At 33.3% G+C, this 15830-nt stretch overlaps 1 protein-coding gene across 1 annotated transcript in view; it reads left to right on the top strand.

Annotated features, from left to right (window-relative positions):
- CACNA1C (calcium voltage-gated channel subunit alpha1 C) overlaps window positions 1-6220 on the top strand; it is a gene marked incomplete at both ends in the record, with an annotated part of 522454 nt that extends 516234 nt beyond the window's left edge. Inside the window, 3 exons of the mRNA XM_083366796.1 lie at window positions 31-134; window positions 1979-2299; window positions 5924-6220. Coding sequence (XP_083222922.1) covers window positions 31-134; window positions 1979-2299; window positions 5924-6220 — 722 coding nt within the window. The remainder of the gene's footprint in view (window positions 1-30; window positions 135-1978; window positions 2300-5923) is intronic.
- Window positions 6221-15830: the final 9610 nt, after the last annotated feature.

The raw sequence follows: 15830 nt of genomic DNA on the forward strand, positions 1-15830 counted from the left end.
TATTTTCGTACTGTGTAATTGGCTTTCTAGGTCGAAGAGCATCCTTTCATCTAGAGTGTCTAAAGAGACAGAAAAATCAGACTGCAGGTGTCCCCCAGAAAACAACATTACCTTTGCATCTAGTACATCGTCAGGTGAGTATTTGCATCTAGAAACTGCCATCCTTTGAATCATACTGCATTTAAAAAATAAGGTACACAATCTGATCTCTTCATCATAAATGGTATGGTTAATTTTCTAATCTGAATGTATGCAGGTATATGTATCTAATGTCCAATGTATACATCTAATAAAAAGGCTATTAGTGAAAGTAAAATCAAAATAATATTACAAATAATAAGCTATCTGCCTAAAATATCGCTACAGAATTCTGTTCTACAGAATTGGAAAAGTAATTGAAGATTGTTTAGAGGGTAAGATCTTTATATTTGATGACTTACTGACTTTCCTAAAGCAAACTCCCAACAACACAAGAGTTATCAAAAATTGAAAACAAATAAATTATTATGAACTGCATGTGATGAAATGGACTATAGCCACTAACACCCATGCCATAATATATTTGTTCCTGGATAAACTACTACAAGAGTCTTTAAGGTGTCATTTATTAATACAACATATTTAATTGAATCACCCACTTGGAAGACTGAGAAGTTTTCAGGGACAAAGTTTACTATAGCTCATGAAGAAAAATATAAATGATGTTTATCTTATGAAAGCCAAATGGCACAAGATGCCATTTGGCTTTCATGAGATAAACACAGTTTATATTTTTCTTCATGAGCTATAGTAAACTATAGCTGGATTTTGCACAGTGAAGAGAAAAAAAGAAAAAGCCTGCTTTTGAACTGATAATTTTCTCTTCCAGCTACCAAGCCTGATGACACAGTATTTTAACCCTTTAATACAATCTTTCCCAGATTTTACAGATTGACCTTCCATGTAACAGATTCATGAGTGGCATAAGAAGGGATGTTAACAATGTCCAGGGGAGTGCTTTATCTATTCTTTTTTTTATAGCTAACGGTAGTCGTTGGATCCTAACAGCCATCAAAGTTTTTTGAGGCTAAACTCCAGCCAACTACTATATACCTCCATTAACACAGCATTATGATTTCAAGCAGGTCTGATCAGAGTTGAAGCCAAAGTTTGACTTTTATTAGTCAACTATTGGTTTAAACTAAACTACCTTTCAGTGAGTTTTTCACTTCTCACATTAATAGATAATAATTATTGATACAGAAATACAACGCTTAATATGACTTAATTTTTACTCAATGCAGGTAACAATTCAGCTGTCATGTTATACGGGCAAATTTTGTGCTGCAATTTTCACTCCAACATGATTTTATTTTATTTTGGCCAAAGAGTGTAATAAAATCATGGAATTGGAGAATTTAAAATAGAGCATCATGTTACAATGTCTTAAAACAATATAATGACAAATCTGTTATAATAATCTGTCGTAAAAATCATGGTGACTATCTATATATCATGTAGAGGTGCTAGTTTACACAAACACAGCTTTCCAGCAAGCACACTAGTTTCAAATGAATGGCACTCTTCTCTATTCAGAAAATAATGATAGAATCACTCCTGTGTATAAAATATATGTAAATTATCTTAAAATCCATTAAACTGTCCATGAAATTCTAAATGGTATTATGGTATATACAAGAATAATCAACCATGTATTATCCTTGTTCAGTTAGTAAGTTTCAAGTTACAAACAGGTGAAGAGCAGACATTCATTCATTTTTGGTTAAAGTTACTTTTTGATCTATGTTCTAGTTTTCTATAAGATTGAGGATATTGTCAATATGAAATATAGGACAGCAGGTTAAAGGAATATCATTATCCAACTACAGCCAGCTCCAAGCTAAGCTGAACGTTTTTCAAAAATATTTGGTTCATTTTCCCCCACGTTCTGAAACACAATGTTGCTGACATACTAATTTATCATGTTTTCTGTCTACAGGCACTATCAGCTGGAGGTCAGAGTCCTCTTCAAAGTAGTCATTCATCAATTAGATCTTCTCGACCCTGTTCCACATCATCTGCAACACATTGTACACAAGACTGGCCACAGCAACATGATAAAGGATTGTGGCCTGATGAGGAGGCCTCCAATGAGAAACTCAATAATAGCTTCCCATCAATATTCTGCAGCTCCTCATATTGTGATAGCACCAGCTCTAGCAGCACCCGAAAAGCCAGGCCAGTCTCCCTAATAGTTCCCAGTCAGACAAGAGAGTGTGGCAGGCAATTCCACGGTAGTGCCAACAGCCTTGTTGAAGCGGTAAGTTGACAGAAAATTTCTTGGTGTTACATTAGTTTACACTCATGACTGTGGGAAAAAATGATTCTCTTCAGTTCATGTTGTAAAAACTAGAAGAAAAACAAAACATATAACTTCTAACCAATCTAGCAAGTGGAATTTGATTTTAATCATCTCAATAAGCAATTTCTGACCTCATTCCCAGAGGCCCCCACTCTTGAAAGAATTTTTGGAAGAGGAGTAGGCTTCAGAACAAAGGGGGTATAACTGCCAAGATTTTTCACTAATTATTTTTATCAACTTTATTAAGTTTCAAAGAGAGATAAAACATAGCAGAAAAGTAAAATGGGGGAAAGGGACCAAAAAGGAAAGAAATGTTAAAAAGTGACAAGAAAAAGAAATCAAAGCAAGAAAAAGTTGTCTTCCAACTTTCTTCACTACAGATATAAACATATAATAAAGCAATGTCTTACTCTAGCCTGAAACAAAACACAGAAATCATATTAAACAATCAAAATAACACTAGAATTATATAACAAAATAATTTATTACTTTAGTTTAAATATAGACATAAAAGAATATACAGTACACATGTCTAATAATAACAGTAAAAATAGACATTATTTCCATAATCATAATGGATCTACCGGTAATTATCAAAATCTAAAATCAAATCTTCATTTTTATCTTTCTCAAACAAGAAATCCAAAACTGGTCTCCAAATGGAAACAAACTAGATAAGTTTTATCTTTCATCAAAGTAGTCAGTATCAATTCTTCTTATTTCACAATTTGCTCTGCAATTGTGGGAATTTGTGTATCTTTCCACCTTTGATATATAAAAGTATCAATGCCATATATAGAAACAAAATCCCATGTTTTCTTTCAATCTGTTTATCCATGATACCTAAAAGCTTCAGATTTCAATTTCAACCATTTTCAATATTTTCTGAATCAAACAATATACTGATCCCAATACTTTTTCAGTCTTATATGTCCACCAAAGGTGATAAAAGATACCTTCACATTGATTACCTTTCCAGCACTCATTTGATATTCCCTTAAACGTCTTTGACAATTTCTCAGAAGTTAAATACCAGCAATATGTCATTTTATAAAAATAAAATTTCATATTATACATCAGTAAAATTTCAATCCATTAGTCCACACATTTTCCCATTGATCAACCATTTATATCCAAAGTTTTTGCCTATTTAATTATATGCACTTTAACTTCATTCTCCTGGTCCATTTTCAATAACTATTTATATAATTTGGCAAGGAGAAGTTTGTCATTAGTAGATAATCACTTTCAAAGTCTGTATTTTTATCTACAAAAACAGAATTCTTTTTATCCAGTTTAAATCTTTCTGCCAATTGGTCCTAGGCAACCTAATGACAAATATATCCTTCCTTCTTTAACAGTCTCTTGTTTTTAATCTAGGTTCTCTTTCAGTAACAATCAATAAATCAGCATAAGTAAACAAAGTTGGTATAACTAAAATTTCTCTTCTAAAAAAGGTTTCCAGTGGTGACGGCCATAGAGATTTTAGAACAAAATGTTACTTTATACTATTCCAAACTCAATAAGGCATGTCTAATAAAATGATTTTTAAAATCTATATTAACCTTTGCCATACCACATAGCTGTGCCACCCAAATCTCAACTCATGTTTCTCCAATAAATCTATTACTTAACGTCACCCATTCCTTCATCCATACCAAACAAGATGCCTCAAAATACAGTTTTTAAGTCCAGTAGTTGTAATCCATTGTGTTTCACATCTTGCAATAATCTGTTTAATTGATTTCTTACCTTGTCATACAACTATAGAAATTTCTTTGTACCATTGTTTAAAGAGTAAATCAGTTGCCAATACTGGTATAGTCTGAAATAAAAATAACATCCTAAGTAAAACTTTGTCTTAATAACATCCCATCCAACAGTGAGAAGTATAGTTTATCCCATCTCACTAGTCTTTCTGAATGTCATTCCATATTTTAATTTATTCTGAAACAACATACAATTCGTGTTAGTTTAATCCCTAGTACTTAACCTTATTAATTTTAACACCTGTGTTTTTCATTAAAATATTTTAATCTCTCTCAATATTATTGTAAAAATTTTATAGTCATTATTCAAGAATGAAATTGGTCTATAAATCTTATTAAAACCAAATCTTGTCCTTCCTCAGTAATAAAACAATATTTGCCTCTTTCCGGGAATCTGGTATGGCACACTTATATATTAAAGTTTTTAGCTGCATCACTTTTTTAAGTGGAATTAAAAGTTGATCCTCAAAACATTTCCATCATAAACTCAAAAATCTGCTTTTCCTGTTTTAATTTTCATTATAACTTCTGAGGTTTCAAAAGCAGTTATTGGGCTATTCATAATTTGTTTCTGAGCTTGTGTACACTTAGGTAAATTCTGTTTATTCAAATAATTATCCATCTCCTTTCCGATAGTTCCAAGGAGACTTCCTGTCTCCTATATACATTTGAATAATAATGCATTATCTACTACAGTTTTATTACCTTCTTGAATTTTTAGGGTTTTTTTCTTTCTGTTTTCTCAGTTTATAAACCAACTGTCTCCCTGGTATGTTGGCAAATTCATTTTTTTTTCTGTTTCAGTAATTTCATTAATTTGGTTTCTACTTCTTGTACAATTAACATCTATAATTGTTGCTATAAAAGTTTGATTTGATATAAAATGGAGGAATCTGTTGATGCTTTCCATAGTTCATCTTTTCTTTGAATTTCCTCTAGAATAGTTTGCATTTTTCTTGTGTTTAATTTCAGAATTATACTGAATAAAACACCTTGTCATTGCAGCTTTACTAGCATCTCAGGCAATCTTTAATTCTGTGTCTTTGTCAGGGTTGCTATAAAAAACCTCATTTAATTTTTTTTACAATTCTCTACTACGCAGTCTTTTTGAAGTAATGCTTCATTTAATTTCCATCTGAAAATGGTAAATTTTGTCTTTAGTATTAATTTAACTGGACTGTGGTCAGAAAAAGTCTTTGATAAAATGCCTGCTTGGACTATATATTAGCCAAAATTTTTGAAATCCATATCAAATCAATTCTTGAAAAAGATTTGTTTTTCTGAAAAAAGTATATTCTCTTGAATTTTCTATTTTTCTGTCTCCAAGAAACTCTACCAATGCCAAATTGTTCATCAAGTAAAAACAAAATTGATAACCTACCCTGATTGGATTTAATTCCCTTACTAGTTGTTCTATCAAACTAGGAAGGGATACGCCATTGCAATGCCCCAATGTATACCAATTCTGGTATGAAAAAAAGACAATTGATTCATCAAGTATTTTGAAAAAATTATCTTTATCATCATGTGGTACATATAATCTAATACAAATATATTTAATCCCATGCATCTCCACTTCCACAGCCACATATCTAGCATCTGTCAATTAAAGATGTGGGTTCACTTGTAATTTTATATATAAAACAATCACACTGGGCTTTTTGAATTTGCAGATATAAATTCATCTCTTTATTTATCAAGTGTTTTGTATCTTTTTTTTCTTTCACTGATTTCTTTGCTCCTTGCTATAACAGTGATATTAATACTGATATTCACTTTTGTTCCTTGTGTTTGATGTCCTGGATTATAAAAGGTCTTGATTTCGGAAGGACTGATGCAGTTTGCTCAAGATCCAAAGTTCATTGAGGTTACCACCCAAGAACTAGCTGATGCCTGTGACTTGACAATAGAAGAGATGGAGAATGCTGCAGACAACATTCTCAATGGTAACAGCAAACCAAGCCCCAATGGCAACCTCTTGCCTTTTGTTAACTGCAGGGACTCAGGGCAGGACTGTATGGGTGAAGAAGCAGAAGCAGCCCAAAACCCAGATTGTAGGAAAAGTCAAGAGGAGTCTAAGGATACCAGGATTTATATCAGCAGCCTGTAGTTGCTGAAGCTGAAAGTGATGCTGGTTTTTTAATTTGTTTCAATGTTCCTAATGGGTTTGTTTCAGAAGTGCCTCACTGTTCTCGTGACCAGGAGTAACCAGAACAGCATTCTTCATTTATTTCTGTCGAGAAGAATTGCAGAGTTGGGTGGTGTAAGAGAGCTTTTCAGGAGTGAATATACAACCCCAGCATGTGTCCGTAAAGGAAGAATCAGGAGAAGTAAAAGGCAGTGTGTCAGCTCCCTTCTTTTTTCAGTCCCTGCACAAGGAACAACAGCTGCTTCCTGAATGTGAAGGAAAACCTCAACTTCCTGTGGATGGCTGTAGCCAAAAGGACACTGTAATCAAGCGGGTGTCTTTCAATTCTGCTTGTACAAAAAGGAATCGTTTTGCACATGTTCTGTACGAGCCTCACTGTCTCCATAAAGCCAAGACCCTTCTGATCTACAAGTGGAATAGACTTCTGCAACAGATCCCACACATTGCTGAGGAGAAGGAAGCAGAAGTTGCAAGATAGGAGATGCAGGTGGCAATATTGCAGATATTTCTTGATGGAAATGCAGAGACTCCCGGGCAGTCTTCTCTGCCAACCAATCAGAGCTCAGGCAGTCATCTCTGCCAAATTGAGTTCAAGACAGTTAGCTGTGCCAATGGCTCCAAGAGCATGAAGCCAGCTCTGTCAAAAGGAGTTCAGGCAACCCGCCCATTTCTAAGAGAGGTGGTGATGGGCTTATGTAGATCTCTCCTCGTTCTTGCTATTTAATATTTTCTTGAAAGCATGTTCCAATTTTTATTTTTGGATACTTTATTTTATTGTATTTTATTTTTTAAGGGAGAGGGATGGAGTGTTTACAGAGTTTTGTAATCACCTGCCTTTTTGTTTTTCACCTTCACAAATGTTTAACGTTGATTTATTTTTTTTGTTTTTGTTTTCCTCCACTGACATTTGGTAGAAGCTAATGATATTAGGAGTTTTGCCAATCATAATGTATACCAGACTTTGTAATTTTATTTGAAGTAATGAAAATTTCCTTTTTTGTTGTTGTTTTATAATTTAAAGGTAGTAGGCAATGCACTTGATATAATCTTGCACATATGAATGATTGATTTGGATTCTTTATAGTACTAGGTATATTTGCAATGTGTGCACGAATGAGCAGGACTGGGTGAATGAGTGAGCAAGTGAATACACACTTGAAAGTGTGCAACTTGATACAGTTCTCCATTTCCTGGTTATAACTGAAGGAGAGCTTTATCTGGGGTGATTTGAGTGCAAAAATAAATCACTGTCTCTGCTTTTGAAAGGGGAATCAGTAACTCTTTGCATTTTCTGTTCCACAAGATATGCAAAAACAATGCAATAATATTAATTTTGAATAAAATGTGTGAATTGTGCTGGCATTAAAACTGTATAGAAAAACAAAACAAGGGGATTAAAAACAAACAAAAACAACCAAGTGAGAAGGAGTTATATTTCAATATATTCCGTGTGATGTTTTATTGCATTGATAATGTTTCTGTTGAAGAAACCGTAATACTTGAATTCAGGTCAGTTTCAGTATTTTTCAACTATTTTTTTAAACTGAATAGCAATTGTGCCAAGCAAATATAATGAATTAAGTTTGTTTAAGGGAAAAATAACAATTCTTGTATATTTTGCTGCATGTAAAGTAAATCATTTCGTATTTGGAGTGTGCCAAGCTTTACCTTTGAACTTTAAGTGCTTTTCTACATGTGGTTGGGGAAAGGGTATACTATTTTTTTTCTTTTTTTAATTTGTATAATGAACAAAGTGTACCTAGTGCTAAGTAATTATCCTGCAACCCACTGACAGGTTGAACATTAACTGATTTTGCATATCTTGTGTTCATTTTCCTTATTCTGCACTTTCTTAAACATGCATGATAATGAATTGGGAAGACTATCTTGCATTTTGAAGCTATGGATTCTTATCCAGCTTTCTTCTTTTGCATAGTTTCTCTCAGTGATTCTCCTAATTAAAGATGAATAATTCCATATGCTAGGATAATCAAATATATCCAATCCTGTAAACTGAGCTGGCATCAGCAACTGGGACGGGAGTATCATCTTTTTATTATATGCTGCAAATATTACAGTGATTATTGTTATGACATCAAATAATGATCATCAGGAGTTGAATAATTGCTATAAATTCAGTAGGACAGTGTACCTTTAACCAAATTTGTATGTGTAGAGAAGCTTCACTTGTGTACTTCAGAAGACTAGTTAAATATTTTTCATGGTAAAATAAAAGGGAAAGAAACACAGATTAAAGAAAATAAATAACAATTTAACACATGGCCCATACGAAACAGGAATAAGATGCACAAGAATAAAATGAAGAATAACATAACAATAGTGACATTGCTAAGAAGTATTTAGAGATTGTGATTAAGTTGATATGTCAGAAATCTCATAATGAATAAGACAAGAATTTTATATTGTATTATATTAACTGATTAAAAAACATAGAATGTAATTATCATTTTCCAAAACTTAATTTAACTGAGAATACTTCATAAAACTATAAAGAACAAATACAGAAAGATGTGATATGGTAACATACTAAAAAAAAGTTAGAAAGAAATATTGACCCCTTTCAAATATTTAAAAGCAGGTTCTGTAGCCTCAGTTCATGTATTCATACATGCAGCAATGTAGTACAGTACTTGGAAATGTTTGAGCATATTTATTATCACCTACCTCCTGATCATAAGGAAAGCATTTTGGTATAATACATCAACCACTTGTTTGAGAATTAGTAGAATAATTTGAGTAGCTTATTAATATTGTAATTGTAATTATATGCTACTCAGGATTAAAACATAGTTCGAATTTAACAGTTGGAAACTCTTCTGCAGGCCCACATGCTCAATATAACACAGGTCTCAAAAGAGGAGGGGATACATGCGTCATGATATATATTCATTGATGTAGAAAACATATATAATTCACAGGCCAAAGGTAATTTGATGTAAATATTTCAAACTTTCTAAGCAACTTCCTTCACAGAAGATAGATGAGTAGTTTTTGGAGATGCTACTCATAGTAAATGTTATTTTCAAGAAACAAATGTCACCACCTACCCTACATGTAGGAACCCAACCTGTTAATAATCTTTGATTCTCTTAATACTGAAATTCAGATTTCTTCCAAATCAAATCAAATCAGTAAAATCTACTCTAGAGTGCTGTTTAGAATACTGTTTATACACCATGTACAGCCCCCTTCAAAATTATAAAGTTGAACATTTAAACTTTTTATAATCCTTGGTTAACGCAGAAATCCAAATTAAACTTTCAGAAAAATGGTTTCTAATATTTATCTACTGGAATACATCCAAAAAGAAGCACCATCTCTCTGGGTAATTGGTTTCATCATCAAACAGCTCTTAACAGTTAGGATACTCTTACTAAGTTATTTTGAATCTGTCTTCCTATAGCCTAAATCTATTATATCATCCGTTGCACTCTGGAATGAGAGAACTGATTTCTGACTTTTTTTATGCAGTGTTTTTTCAGGTATTTGAAGAGTGCTGTTACATTTTTTTTCCTAAGGCCATCCATAGTCCTCCACTAATCTTTATCTGAATCATCTTATACAATATTTTACTCCAATCTGAAGGAACCACCCATGAGAATCATGTTCAAGCCAGCTCTGTATCCATTCATATACCATCCTATACTTCATTAATTTGCTAATCAGCATGTCATGTAGTAGTACTTTGACAAATGTTTGCTGAAATCAAAATATATTGTTCTCACTAATCTGTCATATTTATTTTACCATTTGTTTCTATGTGATAGTACATTCAGAAGTGTGAAAGCATATCACTTTATTGAGATTTCTTTTAAACTCCAGTCATTCAAAAATATCCTACAATAAATTATTTTGGATACTTAGCATCATTGCTTTTTATCTTCACAGTACAAAACCAAATTTCTTCTGCTATATTAAAACCCTATGTTTATCAGCAAATAAAAACCCCACTGATCCTTTTATTTTTTGAAAGCACTAGCTATTAGTCAGTATCTGACATAGAACAAAGCACATTGAAATCAATGGTTCCAAATATTCCTTATTCTGTTCTGCACTGTAACTATTCTTTTTCTTTAGGTACTTATGCTCCATTCTTCAAAGCAACCCCCCTTACTTTTACTATGAACATAATAAATAGTCATTAATTCTACTGAAAGTTTCAAAAGCCCTGCAAAATGTTTTTAAATATCTAAAATATTTATAATTATTTATAAACAAATCTTGCTCACTAAAAACTTTGTGCATGTTAATCATAAAACATAAAATAGTTTACCTGAAATTAGAAATTGGCTATCAGTCAATAAATATATCTACCTATAAGATAAAGATATAAAATCTGCCTGAGAAATTCCTTCCTTTCCTCCCTCTCTCCCTCCCTTCCTCATTGGCATATTCTAGGAAATGCCTACAAAACTTCTACATATATTAAAAGCATATTATGCCACCATTTTTTCCTGTTTTATTTATCTAGTCTTCCCCTTGATATCATCATGGGGGGCTAGTTCATATCAGCATCTTGATCACTAGGTTGTAGTGCCTTGGAGTAAACTCAAACTTAATGAGAAGTACTTCTAAGTACAATTGTGTTAGTTGTGATTTTGACCTTGGGTACAGAAATTGCGCAAGCACATGAGCCAGAGCATACATGTTCTTGTGAGCTAATTTAAATTGCTGACTTTTGGCTATAATAAAGAATTCCCCAAGCACCCATTAACTGAGATAATTCATTTATTATTCAACCACAGTAGATGAAACATCAGAAAGTAAAACTTCACATTGCCTAAAGCTCAAAGATACATTACATTGTGTAGAATATGAACAATGTGAACCTCAAGACCAAATGCTATAAATCTACAATATGGCTTATTCCCATAGTAGCATACTGCAAGTCCAGAAAACATTAATGTTTCTGTACACATTTATTTCAGATTATCATGAAATTTTCCCAAATTTTCTGGGGCTTCTAATATTGCATTGATAGCATATTAAAAAAAACATATTGCTACTCAGATATCTCAGAAACAGCTTAAAGCTTTTCACCAAAGTTAGTTCACACTAATTAGTTCATCAGTTGTATAAGCACTCAATTGGCAAGAAATCTTAATACATACTCATATACTAATAAATATACACAGTAGTCCTAAAGTGTATGCTATCATCCTCAATACAAATATATATTACAAATTCTGATGAACAAGGAATAAGATTAAAAACAACTAGTTGAATTATTTTATACCAGCTGTGAAAATATTTTGAAGGGTTAAAATATGCAATTACAAAATTATTATTTGTGATAACTTTACCTTTTTACCAATGTCAATGTGTTTTCAGATCAAGCTCAGCTACTGGTGACTTACATGGAAACACACATATTTTTATGTGATAAACAAGTGGTTTGCCAATGCCCTCTTTCAATTTTTTTTTTTACTTCCCAGTTATACTTCCAAGGTTTCCCTCCTTAGCTTCATAAATCAACCAAGGTCAGCTAGGTGCTGCCAGGATCTTTTATTTACAAGATTGAAATCCACAGGTAGCATATTACCAGTGTAACTGGTCATATATGGTGCTATTTCCTTATCTCCTGTGGTATATAAGCACCTTTGCCCAGTGTTTGCAAATGCCAAATTGCTTTGTTATTTATTTAATTGGTATAAGAATTAAATTGTGACATTGCACATTCAGGTAAAACACAGCTGCAGTAAGTGATGGCATAAATAACAGTGCCAGATCTATACAAAAAGAATACAAGAAGCATGTTCTCCAGATGACAGTGAAGAATAAGTCAATTATGAATTGATCAAAAGGAATTATTTCTGTACTTATCAAATAGTATATGAACTAATCTATATTGCTAATTTCTGCATATTTGCTAACATGTTTTGAGACTATATATTGAACGATTATTCTAAAAGGCTCTTATCTGAACTATTCATTTGTGTATATTCTCTATGCCTCATATAAATATGCATAATAATTTTTATGCAAGTTACAGTCAAAATAAGTGGTAACATTCCCAAAGCCTAGGGAACAGCATTAATAAACTCTTTACATAAGGTACAGTGCTTATTTTGTGCTTATGTAAAAGAAAAGAACTATGAGTGCTCAAAGATCTGAAAAAGGATAATATTTAGGGTAAGTTATTTTACCATGATTATGGATTTGGGATATTAGTTACATCTCCAATTAAGAAAAATTCAATATTCAGCTTGGTAGCAACACTTGCTTCATTTCTGAAAACTATCAGTATATATGAGCACTAACATATTAGTCCCAATTAGCATCCTTTCAGATGTTGGTCAGTGAAAACAAAACTGTATCCTGTAGCGGTTTAAGTGAGAAATTGGTGGATTAAAGGGAACAATTTGCTGGTGCCAGCACATTTTGCTGGTGGATAGTTGACAGTTCAGCTCACATGGCTGTAACCTAGAAAGAGAGAAACTTCAAATGGGTATGAGCAAAGAGCTACTGCCTCCTTTAAACGGGGCAGAGTTTGGGGCACAGTCGAAAAAAGATTTGACTTCATAACATGTTCTCTTTTCCCTTTGTATTGAGCTTATATGCTGGATACAATCATTGCACTGCAGCTGGAAGCTTTACAGAACCTAAAGACTGGGCTGTTTCTTAGAAGGAAAAATGCAAGCATCACTCTTGAGTTTGTCTACTTGTGCAACAACTAAAGACATTGATTGCAAATACCAAGATTTCCATCTTCCCCAGCCAGCTTTGTATTTCCACCAGATCAATTATTTTGGATGTATTTTTTTCCTTCCTTCTGCTGTATGATTTAAATGATGGGAGGGAACAGGGATTAATGATCCAGAGCAGGAGTTCCCTTAGCCCCAGAATTTCTCTGCATCGTCTACCTCTTCCAGTGAACATACATGATGAAGAAGTTTATGATTATGATGATGCAGATACTGCTGCTACTGCAAGGGATCCAATCTGCTTTATTAACCAAACTCCCACTGTCTGAGGAAGCAGCCAAAGGAGCACTATGTACAGGATTGCATCTATTCTGCTTTGTTTTCTATCCCTGGCCCCATATCATTGATGACTATGAAGACAACAACAACAACAAAAAGGGCAAATGCATTTTTTTACATTTCTTGATAATTTTCAAAGCAATGTATCATTGCTTTCTTTAAATTGATGCCAATATAACAATTGTATGGGTCTCAGCCAGCCTCCTGTGTCTTTTTCTGATTTAGAGTTTGAGATCTTTCTATGAAAAATTCATACTTATATACAAATATAATTTGACGAGCCAAAAGAAACTTTTAGGCAATACAAAATCTACTAGCTGATTAGTTACTGAGATAAATTGAAGTTTCTTAAATACTTATTTAAAAAACACACATTATCCTATAGAGAAAGCCCTCATATATGATCCATGTTCTACACTGCTTTCTATGTATTTGTGTCAAAACATTACAGTATGCATGTGTATACACACACATACATACTTAGTAAGATTTTTCATTAAAGAAAAATTGTGGAACAGTATAAGTGAACAACTGAGTTATTACACATGAATGGTTTTACATTTCACAAATAAAATAATATTTTACAATGTCTATGGAGATTCTCAGTCATCCAGGTCATAGTTATCCCAAAGGTGCTTTTTCACGAGGCAACAGGACTTTCTTGTTTTCTTTGAAGATGTTTCACTTCTCATCCAAGAAGCTTCTTCAGCTCTGACTAGATGGTGGGGAATGGAAGGGTTTATACTCCTTGCAGACAGCTGGTCATTTGCATTCTTTTAGAGTCGTTGAAGCCACCTGGAGGTCTATCTGTGTCATTAGGGTAACCTGAATAGTGCAAATGCGTGTGGAGCCTTTTAGGAACTGCTGAAAGGAATTTCAGCAGTCCTTTCAGCAGTTCCAAGAAGGCTCCATACCATTGCATTGCTCAGGTGACCCTGATGACAGATAAACCTCCAAATGGCCTCAACGACTCTAAAAGAATGCACATGATCAGCTGTCTGCAAGGAGTATAAACTCTTCCATTCCCCACCATCCAGTCAGTGCTGAAGAAGCTTCTTGGATGAAAAGTGAAACATCTTCAAAGAAAAAACAAAGTCCAGTTGCCTTGTGAAAAAGTACCTCTGGATATTTTACAATGTCTAGAAAAAAGATTATTATAGTTTAATATTTATATAGGCCTTCAAAATCCTCTTGCAGAAAAAGATGAGATGCTAACAGAAATGTATATAGGGAACTGTTATAAGAATAGAGAACAACATTAACCATTGACCTAATAGGTATTGCAATCCAAGGTAACCAAAGCTATTTATTGCATGAAGGGTAATCAGAATTATATTTCTGGAAGGTACCTCTATTATTATTTGTTCAATAGAAATCAGGAAATGCAAGTGATGTGGACAGGTCTGCGATCAAAAGTATATTTGTGTTGCTATCATGACTGCTGACTGTCAGCAGTTCAGCAGTTCGAGTCTCACAGGCTCAAGGTTGACTCAACCTTCCATCTTTCTGAGGTCGATAAAATGAGGAGCCAGATTGTTGGAGGTAATATGCTGATTCTGTAAAATGCTTAGAGAGGACTGTAAAGCACGGTGAAGCGGTATATAATTCCATTGCTAAATGCTATAATGAAACAATGTTCTGGATTAAATTAGACTTTCAAAATACAGTACATAAGGTTTGTAAGAATTGTAAGAGTATCTTACAATTTCCTATATCAAAATTGACTGGATATAGTCACCTTTAACTTGAAATGGGGGGAAAAATTAGCCACATTTTATGTAACAATACTCATTACAAGTATGAAATGATAAAAATCAAGTGTTCATGAACATTTATGAGATTGGATCAGATCCCCTTCTTCCTCTGAAATGACTGCTGCTGACAAGAGAAATCTGGAAGGGAGAATGATAATGTAGTCTAAACACAATAATACAAAAAGGCAGGTATTTTTTCAGAGAAACTGGACCTGTATTTAGCATAAGCTACAGGGACTACAGCACATAGTATGTCTTTACATGCAGCTTATTCTGTATTGTATCAAATAGTGTAAGTTGATGAATAACCAACTCTGAAAAATCAACTCTGATCCTGAGTGCAGTAATACTGACAAGATGTGGAGATCAGGTGCAACAGCACACCCCCAATATGAGCATCAAAGAGTGGAGAATTTTTCTTTTCTTGTATGCTCCATTCAGGCTGCTTCCTCTCCCCACTTTTATCGTTGTCTGTTTTTTAAAAACTATTTCTAAATTAATTTGGGGTTTGTTTTTTTTAAAAAAATGCCATTTATTCAGCACGTGTTGAGAAAGTTTTGGTCCCTTTTTCTTTTTTTACAAAATAGCATTCTTTCCATAGCTAGAATACTTTTGATTGCACATTTCAGTGCCCTACTTATGAGTAAGGGGACACTAAGTTTCTTTTTAAAATAAACAAATATGAACTAAAATAAAATAGGGTTATGTATTCTACATACTTTTAAGGTACTCTAATTCAGGATTTTAGCTAAGCAATGCTTCCAAGCAGAGCATTCCAGTTTCCATTACCAATATTGTTTTTGTTTAAAATTC

Source organism: Vipera ursinii (assembly GCF_947247035.1).
Source record: "Vipera ursinii genome assembly, chromosome: 6".
NCBI classification, from domain to species: Eukaryota; Metazoa; Chordata; class Lepidosauria; order Squamata; family Viperidae; genus Vipera; species Vipera ursinii.